The following is a 21,129-nucleotide window of genomic DNA, read 5'->3' as shown; positions in this document are numbered from 1 at the left end:
ACACCCCATACCTGCTCCAGACTGGCCTGCCCACAATGAGCAGCTGTGGTAGCCAGGCAGAAGCTGCTGCTGCGTGCAGGGGAAAAGGAGCCACCTCCCCCCTCACCATTACCAGGTCCTTCTTGTTGCAACCTCCTGGAGCCTGCGCCCAGGTTGTCCTGCACCTCCTCTCCACTGCTACTGCTGCCCTGCTGGGTGGCCCAGAGGCAGCACTGGTGGCAGTGGTGACCGCAATGGAGATGAGCCACAGGGCAGCCTGGGTGCAGGCTCCAGGCAGCAGAGCAAGAATAGCCCAGCAGTGATGAGGAGGAATTGGCTGCTTTTCCCCCATGCCCAGCAGCAGCTTCTGCCCAGTTGCCACCACTGCCACTCGTGGGCGGGTGATCTAGAGCGAGGGTGGGGCAGCTCAGGGCCGGTGGTGTGCACATGGGTCTTGGCTGGTCTGGAGGTAGTCCACTCTGGCCAGAGTAGGTGCAGGCTGGGCCAGGGCCGGGGTTGTGCATGCAACCAGTCTTCATGGAGTCAGGGACCAGGGGCCACAGCAGCAGCTGGAAGGAACCACCACCTGTGAAGTAAAGAAAACTTTTAGATTCCTAAACAGGCCATTGACTCCTTCACTTTCTGAGTAGTAACACCAGTGGTGCCTCGCCCCTGTTTTTGCCTGTAGTGGAGGTGGGGGGCAGTGTCCTGGATTTCACATTAACCAGAGAATCAGAGGAAGAAGGACCAGAAAAGGACCCTGGCCATGGTCAAGAGGTAATTTGGCTCAATGAGGTATTTGTCCATTGTTCCATTTGGTCACCGTACTTAGGAGCGAGTGAGTGACTGAGTGAGAACTGGGTCATCAAAGTTGAAGCATTTCTTTATTTTGAGGCGAGCAGTCATAAGCAGGGATCCTAGATTTCTCTGAGGAAAAAACCCCCAAATTTTTGGATATAACCCCACTCCTCCCAAATCCATTTTCCAGTGATTAAAGTGAAACGCTATGCGTGTGTGTGGTAGGTTTCATTTTAATTGTGGACAAATGTGGACTTTGAGTTAATATTTTATATCCAAAAATGTGTTTCGTTTTGTTTTTTATTAGAGAAAACCAGGATCCTTGGTCATAAGACAATGCTGGCTTCAAACCCCAAACTCAGTTAAGACTCCCTGAGAGCGGCTAGGGTTTTGCTTTTGCTGCATGGCAGAGCCTCATCAGAGCTCAGAGACATATTAGCACATAAGAAATGCTGGCCCAGAAGAGCTTTCCATCTATTAACTCGTCTGTCAAGTATGAAACGCCAGAAGGAAACATGACTACATCCTGCTTGACACCAAACAACTTGGAGGTAAACAGACTATTGCAGCTTTTCTCTGCATATAAAATGAGCTGTTCCAAACTGGAGATTTTATCACCTTTGACTCTCCTAGGAAATATGAACTTTCATTTCTATCAGGAGAACTTTTACAATCTTTTCGCCGATGCCCGATGAAGGGTGCTGGTGCCTGAAAGCTTGCAATTAAAGAATCTTTTTGTGCAAAAATCTAGTTGGTCTAATAAAGGATATCACCTCTACCCCGTTCTGATTGCTTTTTTCTCTAGACCAATATGGATACAATGTGGACAGCAGACCGCATATATTTTGAGCACTTTTAATCGTCATACATTGTACAGGGGTGAAATGTCCGTACGCACACGACAGCAACCGCGCGCTCTGCAGCCTTACAACGCATCCGCACAACCCCGCCGGGCCGCGCCCCAACCCGGGCCCTGACCCCGCCCTCAGCCGCGGCTACGCAGGCGCGGGCAGGGAGTCCCCAGCCCCTCCCTTGCTGAGGGGTCTAGTCCAGCCGGCCGCCAGGGGACGCTGTGGCACCGCCCGCGCGTGCGCAGACCGACGGAAACAGCAGTCCAATGGCCACTAGACACAGACGGCATCATCGGGCCAAGGGGCGGGTGGCGCCTGCGCGCGACGCTATTAGCGCCCCACCCACCAGTGGCTCAGCGCAGGAGTCCTTCTATTCCGGCCAGTCCTCCCGCTCTATGGCCATCACGTGAGGCCGCGTAGGGCGCACGGCATACCCCCTCCGTCCCGTCAGCCCTCGCGCGGTGGCGCGGCGGCTGGGACTTGGTTTCTCCAGAAGTTTCCTGGGGGCGGGTGCGATGGCGGCGGCTTCTCCGCGGTGAGTCCCGGTGCCCTTCCCCGCTGTGCCAGCCGCCGGCGGCCCGCCCCGCGCTAACGCTGTGTCTCTCGGCAGGTTCTCGGACGCGGACATCGATTGCGACCCGGTGGCGGCGGTGCAGGTGAGGCTGGGGGGCGGGGCTGGGTCTCGCCGCAGGGTGCGTCTCTTTCTTCCCAGTCCCATCCCCCCCGCCCGGCGCCGCATGGTTCGCTTAGTTCGGGGCTTAATAGAGCGAGTGCGGCGGCCGCACCAAGGCGCCCCGGGGTGGGGGGTGGATCCGAGCGTTCTACCCGGGGCCTAATGGCCTGAGTACAGGGGCTGGTTGTGTCTTCACCCCCCGCACCCAAATGGTTTGTTCCCCTGGGGGGAGCTAAGGGGGTGCGAGGAGGGGTGGAAGTGGGGGGGGGAACCTATGTGCTCCTGAGGGGACACTGCTGAGGAGGCAGGGGCTTCTGTGCCGGAGCCGTCTGCTTCTGCACACTTAAGTTAGAAAGCACGCTCCTTTCCTTGCAAGCCAGTCTTGGTCTCTGGCCTGTTGGTCCAGCAGTTCAGAGTCTCACTGAGACAGTCAGGGCTGTAGTCCAGCAGCCCTTTGTTCCCAAACTCTTCCTAGACATTTTCTTACTTGCACCTTCTTATTTTTACTACTGCTTTACAGGCTGTTTCTGTGATTGCTTTATTGGTTTTCCAAAAAATCTTACCTGTGTCAGCCTCGCCTTGTTGGCATGCCTCTCTTACTGCCCAGCTTCCCTTTCTTCCTATTTTTCTCTGTGTTGACATTGGCGGTATTTTTACTCTGGTAAAATATGTAGCTGCTTGTTTATCATTACCAGATACTGATACAAGATCATAAAAAATGAGGGGCCTCAGGAGGTCTAGTCTAGTGGTTCTCAGCCTTTTTTGTGCCAGTACCCATTTGTAAACATTGATGGCCAGTCCCGACCCAGTGCTGCTCACTCCTGACCTGCTGCCCCCAGGCCCCAGCCCCCCAGTGTGTGGGGTGAGGAGGTTGTGGGGTAGGGGGACCCCAGGCAGCCCCTTGCAGGCTGGAACTGCCAGCCTGCAAGGGAAAAGCTGCAGTTTCCCACATTTTTCTCCTCTAAAGGAAAACTTGTTTTTAAAGTTTGCTCATGACCCTTTTATATATTCTTGTGACCCACTTTTGTGTCGTGACCCCTGGGTTGAGAAACACTGTCCAACCCCTGCTCAAAGCAGGACTATCCCCAGCTAGATCATCCCAGCCAAGGCTTTGTCTAACCAGGTCTTAAAAACCTCTGTGGATAGAGAACCCACCGCCTTTCTAAGTAGCCTGTTCCAGTGCTTTACTATCCTCCTAGTGAGAGAGTTTTTGCTAATATGTAACCTAGGGTTGGGTATTTGACCAGTCAAGTAAATCTTGGTCAATTGACTGGATCAAATAGCCAATGAACTATGGGTCAAACATTGGGGGAAAAAATTGCCAATAAGTCCAAATACTCAGAAAAAGCATACATTTTCCATTAAGAAATGTGTCAAAATTTTTTTTTTAAAGTTTTCTGTTCAGAAAACTACAAAAAAGTGTAGGTTTTTTGTGTGTAAAATTGCTATAATCTTTGACCAGTCATGAAATAGGCAGTCAATTGACAGCATTTGATTGATCAGTTGACTGGCTTGCCAACCCTAATTTAACCTAAACTTCCCTTGCTGCCACTCAAGACCTTTGCGCCTTGTTCTGTCATCATCGCCAGCCAATTAGCTATGCAACATCTCACAAGAGTGGACTCTGGTGTAGCTTCTGGTTATGTCCCTGGGTCCCAGCGCCTCCCCCACCCATACCCAACCAAGACACCCTCCCTTCCAGGTAAATATCCTCTCCTTTCTCAGTACCTCTCTTCTTTCCCCTCCCTACTCAGAAGCAACCCTTTTCTCCCCCTCACCACTTCTGCCTTTGGGCTCAGGGAGGTCTACTGTCTGTTGCTGTCATGGCTTCTCCTATCTCACTCCATTTGAGGGCTGTGGGAAGCCAGACTGGGCCAGGGCCAGGAACAGCAACAGTTGGACTCTTGCCTGTGTCTGTTCCTGGGCTGGGCTAGAGGGGAACTCCATGGAGGGACCCAGCAGTGAGGGGGAACCTCCCTGTTGCTACTGCTATTCCCAGGTGAGCCTGGCTCCCCACACACTTAACGCAGGGGCAGGCAAAATCCAGCCTGCAGACCAAATCTGACCCGTGAGGCCATTCTGTCCAGCCCACGGGGCCCCTAAAAAAACTTGGAAAATTAATATTTCTCTGCTGTTGGTTCCTGTCAAAAATGACAGGAACCAAGGGCAGTAGGACCCAGGGGAAGCCTGGCAGGCTCCATCAACAGGGGGCCTGCCTGGCCCCACCCCCCAGCTGGAAGCCCCTTCTGGGGCCTGGTGCCCCACGCTGTAGTGCCCTGTGTTGCAGCTGCTTGCAGCCTGTGTGGGGCTGCCTGTGCCCGCTCCAGACAGCCCTCTGCAGGCTGCGAGCGCCTGCAGCACGGGGCGGGAGAGGGACCCCTTCCCCCCCGCGCTCAGCTTTTCCCTGGTCTCCTTCCCTGTGTGGAGAAAAGCAGCCCCTTTCCTGCCCCATGGCTGGTGCCCTGCGCTGCAGGCGCTCGCAGCCCACGGGGGGGCTGTCCGGAGCAGGCACAGACAGCCCCAGGCAGGCTGCGAGTGGCTGCAGCACTCAGCATGGGGTGGGGAGGGGCTGCTTTCTTCCCCGCACTCAGCACCACCTTGTAATCCGGCCCCACTTGCAGGCTGGCAGTGGGGCGGGTTACAAGCTGGTGCTGAACGCGGGGAAAAACAGCTCCTCGCCTGCCCTATGGCCAGTGCCCTGCACTGCAGCTGCTTGCAGCCTGCCTGGGGCTGCCTATGCCTGCTCTGAACAGCCCTGCACAGGCTGCGAGCGCCTGCAATGCGGGGTGCCGGCCGTGGGGCAGGTGAGGGGTCACTTTTCCCCATGCTTAGCACCAGCTTCTTCCCTGCTGGCGAGCAGGGGGTTGGGGCTGTGTGCTGCCCCCTGCCTGTACTGGGGCTGGGGGGCACTTGGTGTGAGCAGGCGGGGAGCCAGTAGGAGCACAGGGCCTGCATGGGTGTCCCGGGACCGGTGCCAGTGGAGCCTAGAGCAGGGTGGCAGGAGTGTGGGGTCCCAGCTGGCAGGGGCTCTGTGGACCCGGGCCAGCTCCCCCCCTCCCTGTTGGTGCAGCCCAGCCCAGCTCCACGGATCCCTGCTGGCCTGTGCCCCGTTTTGGGCCCCACTGGTGCTGGCCCTGGGACATTGGTCCCAAGGTAGTGACCAGGGGGTGGGGCACCTGTCAAGGGGCGGGGCTACCCATGTGGCCCTGGACAGCTGCCAAAACTGGGTAAGCAGCCCTCCGTTCAAAATAATTGCCTGCCCCTGCACTAATGGGAGCAGTACAGGAGCTGCTCTGAAGCTCCCCCCACCCTCCAATGGTTACAGCACCAGTAGCAGGTGAGAAATGGGAGGGGAAGAGAAGAGAGGAAGGAGTGCTGCTGAGTATAGAGGGGAAGGGAAGAGGTGCCGAGAGAGAGTGTTTTCACTTGTTATAGGGACTTTTAAAAAGTCTCTGGCTGCTGTGTGGTGTGAAAGAGCATATGATCTACCACTGTGCGCTCTCTGGATCCATCCCTGTTTGAGAGAGGAACTTCCTGGGAAGGGTCAGAAGAGCGTTTTACACTTAATTTTGAGAGTAGCCCACTTTTGTGGTCGCACTGGCATCATTCGCATGGCTAGGAGTTTCACAGACTTTTCTTGGTGACAAACTTGTTTACATTGTTCATAAGCCTCCCCACTTCTGGCCAGTGCTTTGTTACAATAGCTATGGGAGGTCATGGAAGACGAGTGATATTTGTTCCCCTGGTGGACTTGCAGTGTCAGACTTGAGACTTTGAACTGCATTTGTTTTGAACTGCAAAACAATGCGCTGAATCCTTAGGAGTGCAGTTGTGTAACGGGCCTCCCTACTGCTTTTCTACTCATATGGTTTGGCCTTTCCTCCTTCATCCTAGTCCTTTGTTGGGACAATCCGGAATTCATTGCTACAGGTGCTCTCTAGGCTCATTCTGCCATGTTGAAATGCAAGGAATGGTTCCTTAAGGTGTTCATCTCTGAACACCAACCCAAAACCTTTACTATGAGACTGGTCTGTCTGTTCCTCAAGGCACTTGAGGTTCCTGCAAGCTCTCAACATTTCAACCTGCCTCATGGTGGGTAGTTGAGTTCTGAAAGTAGGAATCCAGTAAAATTATAGCTCAGCAAGTAGAATTATTGTCCAGAGGTCTAGGTCAGAGATCCACCCATGCCTGACTGCTCAGTATGCTAGTCAGCAACATACAGCCTGTGAAGCCAGCTCTACCAGTGTGGTGTGTTCTGTAGTCAGGTGGCATGGTGAGTGCAGTGGCAGCTATGTGCTGGGTTGGAAGCACTGACCCTTCTGGGACCAGAGCTAGGTTGATCTGGCCCATGGCTCCAGAACCTTGCCAACCTGGCTAGTGTAATGAAGTTGTACCTGTTTCAGTAGCCAGCCTACATCTGCACAAGGGGATGTGGCTAGCATGTCCAGATGCCTTTGACTGCCCTGTATGAATGAGTAGGTACCCATTTACAGCTAAATTATTTGGGAGTCATCTCCAGCATGAGCTGGGAGCAAGGTTAAACTTGCATCTTTGGTGCCTCTGTTATGCAGGTGTTTTTTTTATTGTATTAGACATTGAAAGCACTGTGAGATATAGTCCTGTTGTCTGAACTTAATGTGGCTGAAGAATAAATTAAAGAGATGATGTTATGGGTAGATATACATTGGTTTCTGTTGTATATGCTTACCATAGCAGTGACTGTAGCTTAGCTTTTATTTTTCATTCAAAACTTGCTGTTTTTGATTTTGACTAAAATCATTTGAATAAATGTGTAGGGAGTCACACTTATAATTTAGACTTTATCTGTTAAGTCTAACATGGAGGTGTCAAACTTAACACTCCTCGCAGGCTGGATCTTGGTAGCAGAGGCTGAGGGGTGAGCAGTGGTGGCTGTGGAAATCAATGCACCTGTCATTTGCAGCAGACATACATCTCCAACAGGGCTTTATGCCCAGGAATTTGGTGGTGGATTGGTGGCAACACAGACTTAACTGGGCAACACAACCTTAAGGATATTTGACTGTAGTGTAACTTTTTGTACAGCAAAACTGTGATAATTGATAATCTGTGTTTTGTTTTTTTTTCTTTCAAACAAAAACTTTCATTGGGCTATATGCTCTCCTCTGTTGTTAAAGGGTTTTATGTAAGCTGTCACATTCAATTTTTATATTTGGATTTGCAGAAACTGACAACGGCTTTGGAACAGACTCCAGATGATGCAGAACACTACTGTCAACGAGCATATGCTCATATTCTTCTTCAGAATTACTTAGGTAACATCTCTTAAACTACATTCTTTACTGGTTTTTAGACCAAAATATAACAGATTCCTTACAGAAAAATGTCTTAAGTCAAGCAAAATATAGCAGTAATCTTGGAAATTTGTCATTTGTAATTGGGTTGTATCAATTTATAAGATGTACCATTAACGTAGCTCTCTAATATTTGATAATTTCAGTTCTCTGGTCTTTCAGTGAGCCTAGGGCATTCACGGTCTGAAAATGTTGAGTACATTGATGAAAGAATACCTTGTTTCTTCACTGTATCACTTGTTGATTTGTTGAACAGATTTAGGTTGCAGGCTCACCTTTTATTTTTTTTCCTGTTTTAAGATTTGTCACCACACCATGGTATGTCACCTTGGTAGAGATTTTCATGTATGGCAAATTCTAAAATAACAAACTTTTTCATAGTAGGAACATGAACTTAGAATTGTATTCTTTAAACAAACTGCTGTGTAACAAACACGTAAAATTATATTTTGTTTTAGAAACAAAAACTGGTTCCGTGCGTCTTTAAACAAATTTGGATGAATATATTATGCCTTAAGCACAGGCAGGGCATTGGACTGAAGCAAGGTTATACCTCGTTTTTCTTAGCAATACAGCTGTGTATAGAAAAAACAAGTTAAAATAGTTTTGGTAAAGAATATTGATACCTATTTGTTCTATGTCACTTCAGTTGTGTGACTTTGGTGCATACTATGAGATAATGGCAAATGTTAAGGTATGTTCATGGTTTCTAGGATGGGATACCAATGCCTTTGCAGGTGTGTAGTTATTGCTGAAAGTTAGTACTGAATTGTTAGCTTGCTTTATATTTTTTTACTTTAGATTCATGGCTTGAATAGTGAGATTCTTACGCTCGTGTAATTGACTTTGTTCAGATGCTGTTGCAGATGCAAAGAAGTCTCTGGACCTCAACCCTAGTAATACTACAGCCTTTCTCAGGAAAGGGTATGTATCCATTTTAGATGCCAAATGCAGTAAGTTTCCAATTATTGTTTTAGAACTGCACAGTCTTAAAACTGTAAGTCTAATATTAGTATTTACTTGCATTGTATGATAGGTCTTGGGTGCCTTTTTTTACCGAACATTGAATAAATAGAAATTAGTGGATGGTGACTCTTAGTCTCAGGATAGAGTTAGATGAGTAGTGGGAAAGAAAGCATGTAGTCAGTGCCCAGTGAAGGCAAACAATAAATAGTGCACTTATCTTTCACCAAACTATCATAAAGTAAAATATACCATGATCCCCAGAAATATAATTGTAATTGAGTATTAACTACTATCCTCTTTTATTATCTGTTTGTGTGTGTGTGTGCATGCCAGGATAGGTGAATACCATATCAAAAACTATGCTTCTGCGCTGGACTCTTTCAAAGAGGGACAGATATTGGACAGTAAGTATCAGAACTACACTTCTTATACAAATGCAGTTCTTTTTACACTTTTTACAAACTAAAAATTTTTAAGTTTTTATAGAAAAATTAGGGATTTTTTTAGATGCTCATCTTGAGATATTCAATAGGTTCATTTTCAGGAAGTACTGAATGCCCACTGTATAAAAATTGGGCCCTTTCTGAAGATGAGCACCAAAAATCACAAGCCATTTTTGAAAAATGTCTGTATTCTCTCTTTATGAAATGGGATTATTTTCCTGCTTCAGATTTGTTGAAGTCAGTACTTGGTTACTCCAAACACCCGAGTATATGTTGATAAACACCATAAAAAGCCTGCAGATAAAACAAGTTCCTCTTATTCTGAAATTGTGAACCAAGCAAAACAAATCTTTCTTTGGACTCAGTTTCTTATAAATTATACAACTATGCATATATATTTTGGCTGACAAATATTAAATTAGATTACACTAAAAATTACAAAAATATATTTAATGTTTCATCACTTTCAGCCTTCAGGGTTTTTTGGGTTGAACTAATGGCTATCTGTTTGTAGCATTTTAAGTATATTTGTCTTGATTATTATGGTCTTCAGACTGGCAGAGATTGGAGCATTTAAAATAGGCATTCTGTCTAGGCATAGGGAAGAAAAGGTTCAGTCATTTATCTGGCTTCATATAAACTGCAAGAGAGTTCAGAATAAATTATTTTCTACAAAGGTGGCTGTAACTGTTCAGCTTCCCATACCTTCTCCAAAAGGCAACCCCCCCAAAAATGGACATTTTTTTTTTTTTTCCCTAGGAGGTAGGGAGGGAACAGTGACTATTTGAAACCATGCAAGTTTATTTGAAATTAAGCACCAGATGGATGAGGTAATTACCAAAGGTCCATCACATGTCTGTTTTTATGAATCCTAATAATGCCTTGGAAGAAAAGCTAACAACCTTGTATTTTACAGATATGGCATTTTCTCCCCAGTATCAGGTCTCATCCTGATCTCTTTAGAGTAAGGAAATTGTATTAAGCCTTGAACCAAGAAGCTTAATATTCCTTCCAGAATTTTGTTCTCTTGACATACAATTCCCCATCTCTTCTGAATCTTGCTAAGGTGTCTGCCTTAATGACTTCCTGTGGCAATGAATTTCAAAGGCAAATAATCTGGTTTGGGTTGGTGTGCGCGTAGGCAAGTAAGTATTTCTTTTAAGTCAGATTTCAGTTTTCCACCTTTGTTATGAGACTAGGAAGATTGTGCAAATCATAGAAAAGTAAGGTTGGGAGAGAACCGAGGAGTTCATGTAGTCCAGCTCTTGAAAATTTCCAAGGACGGAGGAATCCACAGCCTCTTTTGGTAACTGCTTTCAATGTTTAATTGCCCTCAAAGAAGGAGTTCCTAAGATCCACCTTAACTTTGCTGCTGTCTGAGACCACAGAGAATAACTCTTCTTTGTGACCAGAGAGAATAATGCATCTCCATCCTCTTTATAACCACGCTTCAAGTTTTGAAGAAGTTTTCTCCAGACTAAATCTGACTAGTTCTTTCAGTATATTGTCATAATCAGGGATCTGGGTTTTTTCGTTTCCCACAGAAAAACAGAGGAAACCGTGGATTTCCTGGTTTTATCAGAGAAACCCATGGATTTCTTGCTTTTGCAAAGAGCTCTGCAGGCTGTTAGAGTTCCAGCCTGCAAGAGCTGTTTCCAAAAAAGGGCAGGAAAGCCCCAACCTTGCTGGGAAGGGCAGGAGAAGGGAGAGGGGGGAAGGGCAGAGACTGCGGCTTTTAGTTAGTCACAAGGCTTAGGTCAGGCTTACTTTCCTCTTGGAGCCTGTGAACTGGTAAGTGGGGCTTGCAGGGGGCTGGGGTATTGCGGGGCAGGGCTGATGTGGAAGCTGGCTGAGGGAGTGGGGAGGTCTTGGGGAAATACATGGAGTGCCTGGCTGGCTCCACATCTCCCTGCTTGTGGACTGAGTGCCTGGCCGGGGGCACATGAAACCGAAACAGCTCTAGCAGCCTTAAGGGAAGCCACATGTGGAGGTGTTGGCCCTCTGGGGGTGGGGTGGGGGGGGCAGGCTGTGGGCTTGAGCTCCTGCCCTGCTTCCCTCCTGTGGGGCTGCTGTAGCTCTACAGACATGACCTGGTGCGGCTGGGAACAGTGGGTCTGCACTGGGATTTCAACAAACTCTTACCTGTTGGGGAACAGCAAGTTAAGAAGAAGCTTCCTCTTACTTGGCCTCTCCAGCACTTGTACCAAAAAATTGTCCGTGACACTAGAACGTACGGGACTGCCCGTGCACTGCTGTGTTTCCTTTCCAGCAGTTGTAGTTGTACTTGGAAGTCCCCCATGAGACTTTTGACCCAGAAGCTTTCAACAGGCCTACTTTCTGCTTTGAACTGCCCCTCAGAACAAAAGTTACCTGTTTTACATATTTGGCAATTGCACTTCCTCCGTCTCGTCTGTCTTCCAACTGCTTTCTCTGTACCATTTTATTACTTTTTATTTTTTGCATCTTTTCCTAGGGAAGCAATCCCATTTCTGCTTAGATGAAATTGGCTCCCCAAAAAATACGTTTGTAAATTAATTTTGTCACTGGTTCAGGGTTGCTGAGTCATTTTGGGAGTTGGATAGGGACTGACTCCCTGTGCCACTTGCAATGCCTGCACATAAGGTACATCAGCCCCACTCTGGGCCATGTCCGTATTGGGCACCAGACTGTTCATACACATCAAAGCTCAGTGCAGAGGGCCAGTCCAGCAGGGTGCTGCATGCAGCCTGTGTTTGCACCTCCTGCTCTGCATGCAGCTTTGGGTCCAGGCATGTGCTGGCCCCACATGCTGCATGCGTAGTGAGCCCCCCGGGGTCAGTGTGCTGCATGTAGTACAGGTGGCTGAGGTTGCGGTGCAGGGCTGAGGCCAGGATTGGTGTGTGCCCCATGTAGCATGTGGGGTCTGTGGAGATCCATGGGCTGGGTCATAGTGCAAATCTGTTTATGGTGGTCTCATTTCATATAAAGGCTTTTTTTTTTTTTTTAAGTTAGATCTTGAAGCAGTCTGATGTTATGTATATTCATTCTCTTCCAGATGTGGATACCACTTTTACTATTTGGATGAAAAAATGTGAAGAAGCATTAAACAGTAAGAGTATTCTCACTTATTTTGTACTTGTTTTGATGTATCATGTACTTCTAACGTTCTCTATAATATAGAATCTTTCTAGCACTACCTTTTGTTTAAGGCAGTGGTTCTAAACCTTCCATGACTCTGAAAATGCCAGCTCTTACTCATTTTTTTGACTAGGGGAAAATAATTGAACAATTCTTTTTGTTGTAAAGAACCCAGAAAAGGCCAGAGCAGGTTTAAAATGTTTCCGATGCTATGGATTAGATTGAAATTTCTGGGTTTACCTTAGCAAGGTTAGAGTGTTGTTGTCATGATGGTTCAGGAAATGTCCAAGAGGCAAAGCTTTTTTGTGGTATCTTTTATTGGGCCAACTGTGTAATTGAGAGCTGCTTGGTTCATCTTGTGAATTACGTTTAGCTGTTTGCACAGCTAAAAGTGCTGATATTTTATGGTCCCAGCCGGCAGCAGCAGCCTCCTGTCATCTGGCGCAGATCCGGGGGCCATGCCACTCAGGAGGATTCTGGCACGGCCCCCAGCCCTCCTGGTGGTGCGGATGCCCGGATCTGCATGCTGGATGATAGCATGCTGTTGCTGCCAGCTGGGGCCTGTAGCAGCACCAGTCTTCCTGGCGTTCAGCATGGGTTGCACCCAGCACCGGTTCCAGCCAGCAGCAGCAGCTGCCTCCTGTCATCCAGCGGGCAGATTTGGGGGCCCGCGCCCCTGGGAAGAGTCTGGTGCAGCCCTCCTGGGGGCGTGGGCCCCCGTATCTGCGGGCCGGATGACAGGAGGCTGCCGCTGCTGGCAAGTGACAGGAGTTTTGCTTGTCAACACCTTGAGGTGCAGTTCCCAGAAAACTCTACACCTATCTCCTTGAAACATGGCAGGCTTCATGCCTTCAGATGGGGCTACCATCCCTGCAAGTGTCATCCGAACCAGGCAAGAAATGACAAATTTTTAGGCATTTTCATGATTCCCCATTATAACCTGTGGGCAAAATGTCGAAACAGCATAACAGTTTCAATTAAATGAAACAGAATAGTGCTTTTGAAACTCAAAATGAAACACTATTCCGTTGAAACGGAAGTCAAAGCGGAACAGTGCTGTTTCGCGCAGCCCTACTACCTACACACATGTCCCTTTGGCATTATTTGTTGGCTTGACAGTTACAAGTGTGGGATATGTAGCCACTCCTCCTTTCAGCAGAACTGTACTATCTAATGATGACTTTGAGATGGCTTTATATTTTGGCTGGAGAAATAATGAAAGCCGACAAATAATGCCTTGGATCTGGAGGAATTCCTTGCAAAGCTGTGACAGAAGTTTTTCCATCCTCAAGAGACGATGTCAAATATTCCCTACTCAAACCTGATAAAGAATGTCTTGCATTTGAAAGCTTTTCTAACTTTATTTGTCTAACTTTATTCCAACCATTGAGTTGTTGGTCCAATAAAAGATATGACCCCCAAAATTTTTGTCTCAAATATTCCAAAGGAAACCCATCCCTCCCCTTAAGTGTTAATGTTTTGTTGCTTTTTGGGGGGCTTGGGGTTAGTTTTACTTAGCCTGACTAAAATTGCCCTTTCTTTTCAAATGGTCTTATTTTTGTCCTTTCTGTTGTGTTGCCATTTCATTAATTCTTTTGAGATCATCTGGCCAAAGCAATTCAAACCATAATATTTGTAATTTCAGTAAATCAGAATACTAAGTCAAAATCTTTAGACCTTGCCTCATGCACTATAAAAAAAAAAATAAACGAAAAAGCACCGCATTCCATGCTTTGCGGTTTTCCTGTGGAAAATGGGGTCCAACCTTATATATGCTAGTTAAAGTTTTAAAAGCTGAAATTCTAGAATTAAAACTTCTGTTTGTATGGCCATATCATGAGGTTTGTTCATAGCTAAGGTTGCTCCCATAACTTTCATTCTGTCTCTCTATCTGTCTATTATCTCTCTCTTCTGCATGGCTAGGTTATGAGATAATTTGATAAGGGTTTTAAAATTTGTAACCTTATGTATGGGTGATGGTACAGTACTAATTAGTGAATCAGATGATCTTTAACTGTGCCTTGGCTGCTTTTTTCCCCCTTGAAGTCTTCTTGTCATTAGGCTCTTCCACAGTTCTTGCCTTATCAGTGAAGGTGTTACAAAATTCAGACTTATAAATAAGAACATATCGTATTGTAGCTGTCCCTTTGTGTAATTTGTCAGTTAGAGCTAAATCCCGAGATAGTTTTAGGATATGAATGCAGAATAGTCTGAATAATTGAAATAAGTTAGAAGAACCTATGCAATTTAAAGTTGTTGCTTTTGTCTGAAAAAATGCAACTCTTTCTTACAGCAGGATCACAGACTGAAGCGGTAAGGGCTTTTTCTTAACATACTTGCTGCTTTGATCATAGTCATGACATTAAACAAGTGCATGCTTTGAGATTTCAGTGGCTTACTTCATACCACTTGGTCTGAAACTAACCTACTGCATTACATTTCTCAGCATTAACACTTTCCTAAACTCTTGCTTTTTGGTGTGAGGCTTAAATGTTTCAGTACAACAGATGGGCCTACATAAAGGGGACAATTCCAAATTAATTGCAGTTAAATAAAATAAAACTAGTTTAATTTTTTCCTAGGTTCAATTTGTAAGATTTATTTTTGTAAGATTAATCAATTACTTGTACCTGCCACAGTTGCTCTTAATTTATAGATACATTATATAGTGACTTAAATTTGTAGAATTATTCATATAGCTGCACATTTTTTTTGATGCAGGCTTTTATTTTGCTGGGACTTGGTTTTGGGTTTTGTTTGGCATATTCTGGTTGTCATGCTAAAATCCTTGAACTTTTGTTCCTGCAAGAAGTATCAAGCTCTTTTGAAACTACATTGGAAATGCGTTGGGCCTTGGACTGTTGATCTCGAAATATCCCCAACTTTATGTACGTAAAATGTGTACAATGTGGAAAGTCTTTGACAAAAATAGTGAGACCAGCAAGAATGGCAGCCTTCCCTTGGCCTGTGTTTTATAGTTAAAAGTTCAAAAGGCAAGGCATCTAGCTAATATTCCCAATGTTATTCTAGAGGCTTTTTGTGATTTTTAGGTCAGGAGTTTAATTTCTTTGGGTCTCTTTTGATATCTGCAAATGGATATAATACTTGCCTACCTGAGAAGGGGTCGTATTCATTATTATTTATAAAATGCTGTGGGTGACATCCACAAAGGAACTTAGATGAATTCCAGCAAAGTTTTATAAATCAGTACATAGAAACACACTGCCTAGCTTCTGTTTGGTGCTTAAATTTTTGGCACCTAAAGATTAGGCGTGAGTGCTCACACTAGCAATTACTGTTGTGACTCAGCTGAGCATTAAAGTACCTAATACTGTGCAGTACTTCAGGAGTAATAAACCAGATACTTGTGTGCTGAACACTGAGGCAAAACCTAGTCTCTGGCACTTTCATAATTAAGCTCTGCCATTGTACAGCAAAGAAAGCAAGATTCCTGGGGCCAGAAAAAGCAATGAGAGCATGACTACAGCTCAGTGAAGAGGCTACTTGCCTGATTCTTTGTTTTTGGTCCTTTCTTCTAATTATTTTTTCGGCATTGAAGAGTCCTTGGATAAAAAAAATAGACCAGTCCTAGGAGAAGGGACCAGAACACATTGTTCCAGTCTTGCAGGTCAGTGCCCTTGCCACTGGGCTAGAGTCAGACTCCTTCTTGCACTTCATCTCTGGCTTTAATGATCTTCTGATAATATGGTACATCTTCAGTGAGAGTTGGAGAGTGCCATTTTCTGAGCTTTTGCGCTGTCCTGGCAGTTCATGGCATTATCTTGGAAGGCAGAATATGTGGGTTGGGTTTAAATCAGGCCAGTAGGAAAGTGAATGCAGCCTTTGTGCTTCCTGCATAAGTACTCAGAGCTGTAGGCAGTTCATGACCACTAGCATCCCTGGTCTTCTTTTAAAAGTTAAAGTGGCTTGACAGCATTTAAATCTAGGCATAGGTTTTGGGATGTGAATTTCAGTCTTCTGTAGGCACCTAACTCTGGGCTGCAGGTAGACACCCCATCTTGGTCCAAGAGAGAATTTCAATTTTCAGATGCACCCCTCTTTTGGCCAGCTTAAGTGCCCCTCCATGCTTTACGCTTTCACTGCCAATGCTAGGTAGCTTACCCTCCCTGTTTAAAGTTTAGGGAATTTAGGTGCCCAGTTTTGGGTTGTGAGAATGCTGAGCAGCTCTATGCCCAAGTCCTTTTGTGACTTAAGTGTTTCAGTTATTTGCTCTTCCTTCTCCCACCCCATCTTCCCTTGCTTCCCTTCCCCCCCCCCCTCCCCATTTTCAACACTTTTTAAAATTTGCTTTAAATAACTGGCTACGGATTGATAAATGGATTGAACTTTGTCTTTCTTTTGTATATTAGTTAATGCGCTGTTCACTGTAATACTTCTGTGTACCTTATATGCTATCATGGTGTACTGTTAACTTGATCCAAGTTTCTCTTTCTAATGTCTTTCCTTACGTCATGGGCCAAAATCAGACTACCCACCAGCAAACTTGGCCACCCAAGATCAAGTAAGTCGTCTTATGTTTATTACATATCTATTACAGTCATTTTAGTTATTGTTCCTGGTGTATAACATATATTTTGTAGTGTGTCATTGTTCCAAAATGTATAGTCTGGTTTGTAATACATAACTGGAAAAGAAATTTTACATGCCAGAGTAGGGGAAAACTAGCAAACTGCTTTCTCTGTGGTGACTGCAATATTTAGCTTTCAATAAAATGTCTTCTGGTCATTCTCTTTTCATTGGTAATGTTCAAGCAAGATGGGAGGTATTTTCTTAAATGACAATTTTGAAGAGATTAAACTTGGTGGAGAAAAGTGTTTAAAAACTACAGTTTTAAGGGAATGCTGTCCAACAGTTAACCCCCAAATGTTACATAACCTTTTATGTCTTAAGGTTTCTGTTCTGTGCAGCAGGGTATAGACAAATTTATATTTTAACAAGGAGAGTTTTATTTATATACAGGTCAGTCGCATCATACGCGCATTTAACTTGCGCAAATTCAACTATACGTGGGGTGGGAGATGGGGCGGGGCTTGAGTTTGCACGTGGCGCTGCCACTTACCTGGAGGCCCATTATGGCTGTGACAGCCACTGCCTTCAAAACCTCCCGCTGTTGCCATGGAGCTGTGCCTGGAGCTGTGTGGCCAGGCGGCAGCGGCAGCATGGTGGTGGCCGGGCGGCACGCAGCCATCCCCACCACCACCCTGCCCTGCGCTGCTGCTGCTGGCCGCACAGCTCTAAGCACAGCTCTGTGGCGGCGGTGGCGGGAGGTTTTGGAGGCAGAGGCCGTCACCGTCATAATGGGCCTCCAGGTAAGTGGCAGTGCCGCCTGCAAACTCAAGCCCTGCCCCCACTCCCACCCTGCGTATAGTCACTGATTTTTGCCTTAAGAGCTGACTTCAGAACCTAACCCCCACGTCAGATGCGGCTCCACTGTATATGTATTATTTAAATGTATATTTTAAGATGGAGAGTGCCCATCGGGTGTTTCATTGCAGCTGTTAAATCTGCATCTTCTTGTAGTCATAAAAGTGAGCTAAATTGCCCTGACTTTGACCCTGATCGTAGCAAGGTTCAAGTTGGAGCTGTTCTGCTCTGGGTTTATGCAGACATAATAGTTGAATCATAACAGCAATATATTTAGTATGTCCGTCTGTGCCTGCACACAGACAGTGCTTGAACTATTCCAAAAAATGCCACTGATTGGAATTGGTTCAATTGCCCTGGCTTAGAGGGGGTCTACATTGGAGGGTTCTAAGCAGAACAAACATCTTTTAACCATTGTAGTGCTGTCAAAGCACCATAAGGGGGTGGTAGTGAATACCCAGCACAGCAAGCCTCCCAGTGACTCAAGTGCCCCAGTTTCCCCTGATCAGGAAAGGAAGACCATAATTGGCTAGATGCAAAGGAATATTATGATGTAAATTGCCTGCAGTTGTTATTTTTGACCCTCCTACCCTTTCTCACTAACACTGAGTTCATTCCTGACAGTATACCAGGGTTTGGTGCATCACAGCTTGATTTGGGGGTTAAGGGGTGGCCAGTAGCTTGCAGGGGGACTGCCTAGATGCCTGCTTCTCCTTTCCCAGGGGCTGGGTGCTCCAGTGGGGTGCCTGAGGTTTTGCTCAGTCCAAACATTCCCTAAGGTCTTTCTCAGACTTAAGAAGACTTTCCCTAGGATTGGCCCGGTGGGACCCTTGCTTCTGGGTTCCCAGGGAGCTGGATATTCTGGGGACTGTGCCATGTCTTTGTCCCTTTTAAACAGTATTTCTATCCAAGTGGCTTATCCATTGCCATGAACAAAGTGAAGTTGACTAGGCTTTGGGCATCCCAAGTTAATTTGGGGCAGGGTGGGAAGAGGGGGTACCCAGGGTGCTCTGGGGATCTGCCCAAGGTCTTTGTCAGTTACTAGGAATGGAATGAAATTGCTCAAAGGCTTGAGGGGAAAGTGCTGTTCAAAAGCTGCACAGATCTTGGACAGCCCCCATCCCTGGAAATTCAGAAGCAGGAATACCTTCTATTCATCTAGCTGCCATGGCACCCCCCCCCCCCCAGTTTTCCAGCTCATATCAGTCTGGGATGCCCCAAAGCCTGGTTAGTTGCCATCAATGGAACTAACTGACAAGCAGTTTGGCAGAAAATGTAGGGTTTTTAAGTTGCACGGATATTGAGCATCCCTGCAAAAGCACCGAGCACCACAGGAACCCAGAAGCAAAAGTACCCCTGTATGCACCTGATACCACTGCCCCCTTCTCCAAATCATCCCTGGGATGGCACAGACTGGGTCAAATGCAGGCAATATAAGTTGGAGTAGTAGAGTTCTGGCTGTATACTAGAGAAACCAGCTACTTTGGGGAGTTGTGCAGTGTGGGGTGCCTGGAGGACTGATGGGACACTAGTCCTGGAAAGCTTAGTGTCCTCGCATAACACTGAACCAGTTCAAGGAGGACTGGTTCAAAATAATACCTGTTTATCCAGGTATTTTTGAAATATTCCAGGAGGCTTAAACCATTCTAAATTTGTATGTCTGGATGCTTCTGTTTTTAAATGCTGTTTTAAACAGCTTTTAAAAGGATTCATATGTTATGTTTCTCTGTACCGTTGTTTTACTTTACTTCACTCAAATCATTTAGCCATCTTGCCACTTAAGATGGTTTTAATTTCTTAGGGGAACATGGATACAATCTCTTTGTTGGAGTGTAGACGGATATTACAACTCATTACAATGTAATAACTATGTCATAAGTATTATCTTCATGTTTCTGTAGAGATAGAAGTGTCTCACAATTCTTGTAATTTTACCCATTTTTTAAAAGCATTCAGATGTACTTCAGTTGCATTGCTGCAAGAAGACACAGAGATAACAGTTGCATTGGAGTAGCTTAAGTATTTTCCTGAGCAGCTGTGCTTCTCCCTTATTAAAGTAATTAAAAATTACCTCTGCCCATAGCCTCAAAGATTGCTTGCAGACATTCAAAAACAAAAAACTCCACGCTTTACTGGAAGAATCAGTGCATTACTTTGACCCGGCTCTGCAACATCTATGGATCTGGTGCCTCAGTGGGGCTTTTTGGTGCTTCTATTTAAATCTTATTCAATCAGTTATAAAAGCACCAAAATGGCCCCACTAAAGCACCCAATCTATACAGGTATTGGGCGAGCTGGGTCCAACTAATGTGCAGCAGCGTCTGAGCATGTGCTGGGCTCGGTGTGGGAGCACTTGGAGTTTAAAGTGCTGTTTTTGGGGGTTTTAAATGTTTGCAAGCAGCCAAAATGCCAGGAATGGACTTTATTGAACTCAGTGTTAGTGAGAAGGGAGGAAAAAATTGTAACTGCTGGCAGTTGATGACATCTTCCTTGGGATCTAGCCAGTCAGAGTTTGCAAGCAGCCAAAATGCCTAAGTGACTTATGAATTCAGGGGATTGGACTCGATGGCCCAGGAATTTACTGTCCAAGTTCCTTTGAAGTACATTCTCTCTCAAAACAATCTGCTTGCTAACACAGGCTGAATTTCCTCTTCAGCGGAATATATCTAGTAACAAGAGCAGTGGTTTTCAACCTTTTAGACTCAGCACACCATGTGGAAAATGTTAGCTTAGTTTTCATTCAGGTTTTTTCTGTAGTAAAAAAAAACCAAACAAAAAATAATAGAACAATTCTTCTGTTGCAAATAACTTGGATCACAACAAATCAGAACATTTTTAACACTGGATTCCTATTTGATATATCTGGGTTTATCTTCTGAATCCTGCTTGTACACCTAAAATTGTTAACATTGTGTGGCATCCCATTGCACTCCTGAAAAGATCTCAGGGCACCTTAGGATGCGATGTTCCCCTTGTTGAGAATCACTGAGCTAGAGTAAGGGTGGATTGGATTTACTGATTCCTAAGTGCTTACTCTAATTCTGTTGCTAATCATAATTGAGACATCTACCCAGTTTTATAAGTACTGCAAGTAAATATATCTGTTTGTATACCACACAGCTTTTTCCCTGAAATCAGCCCTCCAAATTTGGGACATTTGTCTTAAGCAGAGAAACTGATTTTTCTTAGCTGGACTAGGAGCAAGGTAGATCAAAATGTTTGCCACTTCCTTGGGCTGCAAAGGGCAGAGGCAGAGTTCAGTGTTAATTTTCTCACAGCTGCAGGTGAGACAGTAGCTTGTGGCTGAACAGCTACTGAGGTGGCTGAGGGTAAGTGAGCTGCTGTATGAAGTCTGTAATATCTTGATGAGGCTTGTGTTCTGGAAACAACACTGTTATTTAAAGCAACTTTATGGAATACTACTGTATTGCATACAGCATGTCCCTTTTCCCTGAAAATTGGGGTAAGTGTATTAAGTAGGGAAGCTATAGCTTGTCTGCCTGTGATAGAAGCACCCTGCTTCTGATTCCTTCTCCCCAGTGTAGCAACTCCGATATTGCTATTCAGGCAGCTGAGGCTGAGGG

General features: G+C 45.6%; 1 protein-coding gene across 3 annotated transcripts in view; it reads left to right on the top strand.

Annotated features, from left to right (window-relative positions):
- The first annotated feature begins 2,056 nt into the window (after positions 1-2,056).
- Positions 2,057-21,129, top strand: part of SUGT1 (SGT1 homolog, MIS12 kinetochore complex assembly cochaperone) — a 43,204-nt gene continuing 24,131 nt past the window's right edge. Inside the window, exons 1-8 of one of the 3 annotated variants that reach the window (XM_019500506.2) lie at positions 2,057-2,163; positions 2,239-2,284; positions 7,505-7,595; positions 8,489-8,558; positions 8,934-9,004; positions 12,078-12,131; positions 14,457-14,473; positions 16,648-16,682. In XM_019500506.2, coding sequence (XP_019356051.1) covers positions 2,144-2,163; positions 2,239-2,284; positions 7,505-7,595; positions 8,489-8,558; positions 8,934-9,004; positions 12,078-12,131; positions 14,457-14,473; positions 16,648-16,682 — 404 coding nt within the window. In that variant the 5' untranslated portion in view covers positions 2,057-2,143. Of the gene's footprint in view, positions 2,164-2,238; positions 2,285-7,504; positions 7,596-8,488; positions 8,559-8,933; positions 9,005-12,077; positions 12,132-14,453; positions 14,474-16,647; positions 16,683-21,129 lie in introns of those variants that run through there. The other 2 variants (XM_014608391.3, XM_014608392.3) reach the window with 2 other exon arrangements.

Source organism: Alligator mississippiensis, chromosome 1 (genome assembly GCF_030867095.1).
Source record: "Alligator mississippiensis isolate rAllMis1 chromosome 1, rAllMis1, whole genome shotgun sequence".
NCBI classification, from domain to species: domain Eukaryota; kingdom Metazoa; phylum Chordata; order Crocodylia; family Alligatoridae; genus Alligator; species Alligator mississippiensis.
This window is presented reverse-complemented; position numbering and strand designations above follow the sequence as displayed.